General features: G+C 30.8%; 1 protein-coding gene across 1 annotated transcript in view; it reads left to right on the forward strand.

The window, feature by feature from the left end:
• Positions 1-1419: 1419 nt before the first annotated feature.
• Positions 1420-8803, forward strand: part of LOC106466193 — a 22216-nt gene continuing 14832 nt past the window's right edge. The window contains exons 1-2 of the mRNA XM_022394150.1: positions 1420-1455; positions 2907-4505. Of these exons, the coding sequence (XP_022249858.1) occupies positions 2907-4505 (1599 nt within the window). The 5' untranslated portion in view covers positions 1420-1455. The remainder of the gene's footprint in view (positions 1456-2906; positions 4506-8803) is intronic.

Below are 8803 nucleotides of genomic sequence, written 5' to 3' on the forward strand. Positions count from 1 at the left end.
TTTCTTTTGCTGTTCTTGTATTGCTGCCATCAAATCTGCTAAGCTGTAGTTTGATTTGGCACTCTCGTTTCCATCTTTTTTTCTCTTTTTGTATCGATCCCACTTCTGACACCAATCTGTTACGTATCTGCTTGTTTGACAATTTCCCGTTAAAGCTCCCTCCGAGAAACCTCCGCGACACAAGTCCCTTCCTAATTAAAACCAGTTTATTCTTTCTCAATACAACTTTGCAATACACTTAATTTCCACAGTCACTTAAACATACGCTATAATTCACAACGATTCACGCATTTTACTTATGACTTGACTCGATTATCTGTCTCCCCCCATCTCCGCTTTATTTGCCGGGCTTATATACTAAAATAGAGGGCGCCTGGAAAAGACTAGAGTTGCCAGGAAAAGTGATGATCCTTCTAGAAACTCATGACGTGTTACCAGGTCACGTGACTACCGCTGTCGTAACATTATGTATAGTAATATTTTTATTTTGTTTGTTACTTCTAATTTCCTGTGTATGTACTTTAAATCTAAGGGTCGCGGGTTCGAATCCCCGTCCCACCAAACATGCTCAACATTTCACCCGTGGTAGCGTTATAACGTGAGGATCAATCCCACTATTCGTTGGTAAAAGATTATCCTAAGAGTTGACGGTGGGTGATAATGACTAACTGCCGTCCCTCTAGCCTTACACTGCTAAATTAGGGACGGCTAGCGCAGATAGCCCTCGTGTAGCTTTGTGCGAAATTCAAAAACAAATAAACAATCCTTAACTATTATTTTTTACTATTCAGATATTTACAGTCATGTTCATGAGATGTCTTGAAACATTGATGTATTTTTGTTTATACCCTCTCTATGAGGGTGAATTAATAAAGAAAAAGCTAATTGACCAGTATTTAGAACTCTTACGTTGAAATCCTAGTTGAGTGGGGATTTTATGTTTTGTAAACGATCATATTTTCAACAGGCTCTTTCAATTCCGTTATATATTAAATCAGTGACGTGAGATAATGGTTAACATTTGAATTAAAATATATGTTTACAGCATCAAGTCATCTCAGTTTTCATTTCAATTGATCACTTCTAATACTATCTATGAAATAAATTCTAAACTAAAATTCTAACTAAAACTAAAAATAGTTCAGTAACAATGCAGGAGAAAAATAAACGTGTTTAGCAAGAGAAAGAGAATAAAAATGGATGACACTACAAAATCAAGAAAATTTAGCAAAAATTAGCAGAGAGTAAAAATTGAAACAGTCAAATGAAGCTCTTGAAGAAACAAAGAGAAGAAAACAATTTGATGCTGAATACATGTAAACGGATTTTGGTCTTTTTACGTCTTTTATATCAACTAGTTCTAATAATAATAGTAAATTATATTTTTTATAACGAAGAATCGCCGCTGATCAGTAAAGGTTTGGATTACGTACAAAAGGAAGTTTAAAGATAAAGGTGTGTTTAATAACATAATTGCTGTGCATATTATCACTGTTAGAATATATTTAAACATGCATAGGATATTAAAAATGCAACAAACTGAGTTACTTCAGTCGAGTAAATGGTTTAAAGTCTTAAATAGTTATGAGTTTCAGGGCGACATCTGTAAACATGTTTGATACACCGGTAAAACAAACTGAATAGAGAATTAGGGTTGTTTGTGGGTCTACTGTACTTTTTAGTTTTTAACTTTAAAGTGGTATTTGAAACCGTGTCATAGAGTAGGTGTAATGTGAACAAAATAAAGCGAATTTTGCTCGTTGAAAATCACAACTGAGTCAGTTTAACTGGAAATAAAGGTGATACTACTAGGTATTATGAGTAGTTTACAGAATATCTGTATTTGATTTTGAAATTGAACGTTGAACTGAAGTTGATTCCAAAATTACACTTTACAGATTAGCACAGTAGCCAGCACTACCATATTAATTATTAGTACTGCTAGCAGTGTTGCTAGTGAGAATAGAGTTAAATTTTCGAATTAGAGTAATGTCTAACGATGGTAGACATTAATTTATTTCGTGTTCTTATCATATAGGGTTAATTAGTACTAGTAGTAATATTACTATTAATATTATTAGATTCGAAGGAATAACTGTTATTTGAGTTGTTAATGTTAAGCGTTGGATATTACTTATATTGCGACTAATTAGAAGTAACTTAAAAGTTAATGCAATCGGCAATATGAATAGTAACACTTCATGATCTGCCAATGCCATTACCACATCATACTTGTAATTTATTAACCCCTTTATTACCAATACCAACATGGGTGTATTATGTACCCACAGTTTTGTATTGCTATTACTCACAGTATTAGGCTACAGTTTTACTAACAAAATAGTAACATGCCCCAACATTGTATGATAACTAGACTTAAAACGAATAACATTAGGTTATTTTGTTTTCCAAACATCAGAGACATGATACAACAATCTAGAGAGGCATATGGCATTGTAAAGTTTGTTGACCATATTTGTTTGTTTTATGCAATATTACACTGAATTGTAATGTTAATCATTTTATGAGCAATGCAAGGCTGTTTCTTTTTTTTGTTACGTTGTAAGTAAAACTTAAATTACGTTAAAGATTTTGAGAAAGCTAGGCTGAGAGAGATTCCCATTTGATTTTAAATTGTAACTTTTAGAAAACTTTTTCAAAACTAGTTAAGTATGAATCCCTTTTTTTTTTCTTTTTTTGTAAATTATAAGACTTATAATTTTATTATGACATTTTTTTAATTGTTTTACCAATTGGCTTTTTAATATTTAACAAAGTATTTGTCGTATTTGATCTGATGATGCATATATTTCATATATCTCCTAGCACTTTCATCATTATTAATACTATCAAATAGTATTAATGTATTTTTATTTTATGTATTTAATTGAATATATTTTAACAAGATGAATGAGAAATCTGTCATCCCACCTGTGCCATATCGTAGAAGAAGACATAAGCTTTTAGTCAACAGTTTAAAAGAAGAAAGTGATGCAGACAATGATTCAAAATTTCAACACAAAGAAAGACCTGCTTTAGATTCTCATAAAGCAATGGAGCTTTCAACTCAGGAAAAAAAAAAGAAATGTTCTCCACTTGTCCAAAGAATGTGTGAAAGATTTGAAAGTTCAGACATAAGTAATGGAAAGGGTTCAGTGTGTACCAGTGAAATGAAATTTGATGTGAAAAATGTACATTATGATGAGGTTGATTGTAAAAATATCCAGCATCAAAATGTAAAGAGTCGTTCAGGGCAACACAGCAAAAGTAAAGATTGTTCTAATGTAATTGGAGAAGAAAGTGAAGCAACTAATGTAACATTTGACAAATTAGCAAAATCTGGTTCTCTAAATATTCCACCACAAAATGAAAAAAAAGAGCAACAAAGTAACTATGTTAGTAGTGTGTGTATGGATCAGGTGACTGTTAACAGGATAAATCATAATCATAAAACTAACAATGTAAAACAGTTGGAAGTAGGCTGTAAAGATACTAAAAATTGTGATTATAGTTTACAGAAGTTAACCACATCTTATTCCAGTTTAGAGCCAAAATCAGAAGAAACTACTAGAGAAAAAAGACAGTACAATCATAAATATGAAAAAAACCAAGATAAAACAGGAATTTCAAGCCACTTTATTTCCATATTTCAAAAACAAAATGTTAATAATCGAGAGGCTAATAGAGATTTACAAAATACTTTCAAAGGTGCCATTAAAAAACAAACATTAGATTCAAAAGAGGACAATGCAAACTCTTCTCTAAAGGGAACACAAATGGCATTGAGAAAGAATAAAGGCTTCCCTCCATCAAAACCTCCACGAACATTTGCACATGACATATACAAAGAAAGTAAGATAAAATCAACAGCTTTTAGGTTTGAAAACCTGGAACATGAAGAGGAAATCAAAAGGGAAAGGGTATTAAGTGTCACTAAAAAAAAACACAAATTTACAGATGATTTTGCCAAAGGAAATCACATTAAACATGTGGCAAAGCAGAAACCTGTCACTCCACCAAAACCATCTAAATTTGTTTATTCAGAAGATGAGGGGGTGTGTTTGCCTATGAATGCTGAGTTATACTGTGATGATAAAGCTTTAACTTGCAGTCCAGTCAGCCCACAAAAGGAGGAAAAACAGTATCAAGGAAGGTCTTTTGCAAAATTTTCAGTGTTTCAGGATGGGATTGAGCCATATGCTGTGTCTCACCATTTACCTTCAAAGAACAGATCTACCTCATCTAGAACCAATTCAAATTCACATAGTCGAGTATATAATAATGCAAATCAAAACGATTTGAAGATTTTTATAGATTTAACACCAACTACAGTTAGTCCACCAAAACATTATGGAACACTAAAAAGACATTTCAGTGATGAGCATATTTATGCAGAGCCACTCGGTGCATGTAATCATTATCAAATGAAGAAAACATTTGTTGAAGACTGTAATTACAGTGCACCGGTGGATGCTGTGAGGAAGCAGAATGGACTTCATTATATGGTAAGTACTGTGTGCATGTATTAGTACTTTACCTGTTACATTCAAGTAAATATGTCTGGCAATTATTAAAATATAAAAAAAAATATATTAAAAGTTCACTTTAGTTATGCATACTTCAGTTGGCTTAGTTTAATTCTAAGTTAATTCTTTGTTTTGAAGGGATATTTTTTGCAACTATATAAGTTTGTCTACCTGTAGTGACTAGCAGGTACATATAAAATGTGCTAAGAATCTAGTAAATTATAATTGACTTAATTCATAAGATGAGATGTATTTTGCACTGTTTGCCAGCACTGTAATTCCTTGTGTAAGAACTTAAAAGATATATGATGTTGGTAAATTAACTGATTAATTCTCTGAAATATTTTACATTGAATATAATAGAAGAGTAAGGTGAAATCTTTTTCTTCTGTAATCTTATCCAACCAAACCTTGAGAGAAATCAGTAAAATAAGATTTACGTATATCATGAGTTACTTTTAATCTTAACTCTCAACTTTCTTTTTCAAGGGTCCCATAGGTAGAATTTAATAAACTGAAAAAAAAGGAAAAAAGGACTTCAGTGTCAATGAAAAACTTTATTTACAATGTACACAACATTTATCATATGCAAGTGGAAAAGAGCATGTTAATGTTCAATGAAAAATTTTATTTAGAATTCACACTGCATGTTGTTTCCCATTATTAGTGCAAAGTAATTTTTATGATAAGATTAAAAATACTTTTCTTCATATGAAAATCTTCAAATATTTGCATTACCCCTAAAACCTCCTAAATTAATATCATATGTTTTTCCAGAAAACTTTTATGTTTTATAATTTATTTTTCTTACCTTAACTCTGTATGAGGTTGGTTGATTTGAATGACCTCATAACCACCATAAAAAATTAGGAAATAATTCTAAATTCCCCTCTTTTCTTTCTGGAATGACTGCAAATTGTAACAGAAAACCAGAATTGTTTATCCTAAGGAACTTAAAGCTTGTAACAGTATACATCTATTTATACATTTTATTGTTTTATTGCCCTTTGAATCATGTATAACTACTATTCATGCCAAAGGTGCAGCTCACATTACAGTATCAAATTACATAATGCACAAATTTGCATTTGCAAGCATACCTCATAGAAAAATTGTTAATGATATTATTTTTTATTTTACTTTATCTAACTTAAAAAGTTTTCAATTTTTACATTTTAGTTACTTTTAAATAAAAAATACACATGAAAAACAAGAAATTAATTATCTACCTGGTTGTTGTTTTTTTCTCTCAACTGTCAATGAAATTTAACCCGACTTTTTATACTAATTGTACTACTGCATTAAATAATTTCTATTTAATTAAATAATGCACCAAAGAATATGGAATAATAACATGCAAAAACTTGAAAAAGGAAACAATGTTCCATAACTATCACAATTTTTCTGGCTTTCTAACTGTGAAACTAAAACTATTAAAAATTCAGCTAAGCTCGTTGATGTGCTTCTCATGAGAGTAAAGTTTGAACTAGAAGGAAAATAGACAATTCTCTGTACAGGCAATGAGATAGAGAAAAATGTTGGCTTCTTTTGGTTATAAATAATATAGTCTTAAATGTGAGACAGAACTGTTGGCAAGTTCTGAAAGACAGGATGTTACAGATGAGCATGGCAAGAGGGATCTCATTTTCTATTTTATTGCTCTGTAACTAAATAAGATTTGAAGGCTATGTAAATTATGCATTGCCTGAGTGATGACAACATTATATTGAATAATTTATATTAAATTTCATACTTCTCAGAGGAGTGGTAAAAAATTAGAGAAGAGGGAAGACATAGATAACAAATGTCAGTTCTCATACTAGAGGAGATTGAGAATTTAAAAAACATATTTCCTTATAAAATTAAGAACTTAAAACTTAAATAATGCTAAACCTTGATTTATTATCTACATTCTGATGCTGAGTTTATTAATGTACATTGATAATAAAGTAGTTTAATTAAATTTTGAATGTAACTCTGACCTATCTCAGGTGAAAGGGTTAATCATGTGGTTCTTTCACGTGATTAATTTTTGTTCTATTTATTGTCATTCATGACACCTGTTAGAAGTTGATTGTGGACAGCTTAGTGCAAACTGTATGCTGTTTAGTTTGTTATGGTACAAAGTTTGAAGCAAAATACTTGTGTTTGCCTTGTATATGGGGCATTTTGTGTTGCATATTCAGTACTCTGGGGATCAAATCCCATGCGTCCCAACATTTTTGTGTGTATGGAACCTGCGAGTTTGGGTTAACTAGGCCCTAGTATATGGGATTTTATATTCTTTGTTTTAACATAGAATATATTGATATAGAAGGCAGAGAATATTAATTGCTGTACTTGTACTCTGAAAAATAATTTCAGTTGGAATTGAAACATCACTAACAATTCATAGTTGCAGTTTTAGGAATGATTCATTAGTCACCATAAATAATGAACTTTCTCATTTCTTATGTATTTAATCAGGTTACTTGTATCTCCCATATTCACAATTCATATCTTATTAATTTACTTCGTGTTTCGCTATACAACCTTAAAAATTATAGGTTTGTAGTTTTCCAGGCCCTCTCTTGACAAATTTTCTCTAATTACAAACTTGTTGTATTGTTTGTGTTATTGTATGGTTTATCCAGCTAGTTTGAATTTTTTTTATACATTAAAAAAGTAATATAGATGACAAATCTAATGTAATTTGGTTTAGTAGTAGTTAACTAGATGGGCTAAATAAACTTGCTTTGTTTCTAAAAATATCACTTGATAATCTTCCTATCATCAGAAATTTCTCCAACATTAAGAGAATTATGAAAAATAATAAAACTTCCCCTTTACACTTTGCTAGGATTGTTTGAGGATTAAGAAGTAACACAAAAACCAGCCCTTATCAGTTAAATATTTTTCAAGCATTCTCTTAAGCTCACATAAATTTACTGAATCCATCACATGTGAAGGTAACCAATTCCAAAAGCTAACTATCCTGTTAGAAAGATAAATTTGTCTTAGCTTGCCAAAATTTGTATTTGTGTCTTCTAGTCTTACCATTCTCATCATTAAGTATAAAAAAAAAGATGATACATTGACACCAGCAATTCCCTTAACAATCTTAAACACTTCAATCAGATCCTCTAACTTTTCTTTTTTCAAGAGAAAACCATTTCAGATAGCCTGACCTGTCCTTGTATGACAGCCTTCCCATCCCAGGTATCATCCTACTAACCCTCTTCTAAACCTTTTCCAAAAATTTAGTGTCATTCATAAGGTAAGGAGCCCAAGACTGAACACAGTTCTCCAAATGAGGCCTAACCAGTGGCCTATACAATGAAATTATAGCCTCTTTACACTTTATTTAGTATTTCTTAAATCAAGTTAAATCAAGAAATATGATTTTTATTCCCATTGATTTATGACACCAATTCAGTTTGACTGAATTCCATTTATAACAACCCTCTGTTTTTTTTTCATTCAGCCATTTCTCCATGCAGTGGGCCAAATTATAACTCACCCCTGTAGATGAGTTTTTAAACAAACTTTTTATGTAACATCTTGTCTGAAAATCCACATATACCATGTTCACTACCATAGCCTTATATACGTGAGCAGTAACCATTTCAAAGATTGCTAAAAGGTTAGTGAAACAAGATTTTCCTTGTGTTAAACAATGTTAACCCTTTCGAGACGGGTCACAGGTGAAAGATGATGTCATCTTGTTTGTTGACTCACATTCAAAATTTTATTAAACTACTATTTCATGAAATTATGTCAATAAGTTTGGTATCAAACTATAGACTATAATTTAAATTTTAGTACTATACATTACTCAACTTCTTAATTTAAAAGTAAATACTAAAAAACACAGATAAACATTGATTTTTGTGTGTGACGTGGTATATTGAAAACAGCACTGGTTCAAATTAGATGTTTGTGAATTCAAAATACTAAGTATACTTTTGTACAAATTAGAAACTCAAATTACCGATATTGACAAGCTATAATATAAAATAAGAACATCTTATCTTTTATATTTGTTAAGCATGTAATAAATCAAACACAATGGTACCCACCCACCTCTTTCCATTTTTGGACACATTCCCTTATATACACTTACTTCTATATATGACATGAATTTTAAAGGCTTAGTAACCTACACCAAGCAGCAACTTAGTACAAAAGTTGTAACTAGAAGAGATAATTGTTTGCTTTACGTTTTTATTTACTGTTCTAATAAAAATAAGTTTAAGAACTTATTTCAAAATAGCAATAATCTATATACATATATAATG

Source organism: Limulus polyphemus, unplaced genomic scaffold, assembly GCF_000517525.1.
Source record: "Limulus polyphemus unplaced genomic scaffold, Limulus_polyphemus-2.1.2 Scaffold2183, whole genome shotgun sequence".
Taxonomy (NCBI): Eukaryota; Metazoa; Arthropoda; class Merostomata; order Xiphosura; family Limulidae; genus Limulus; species Limulus polyphemus.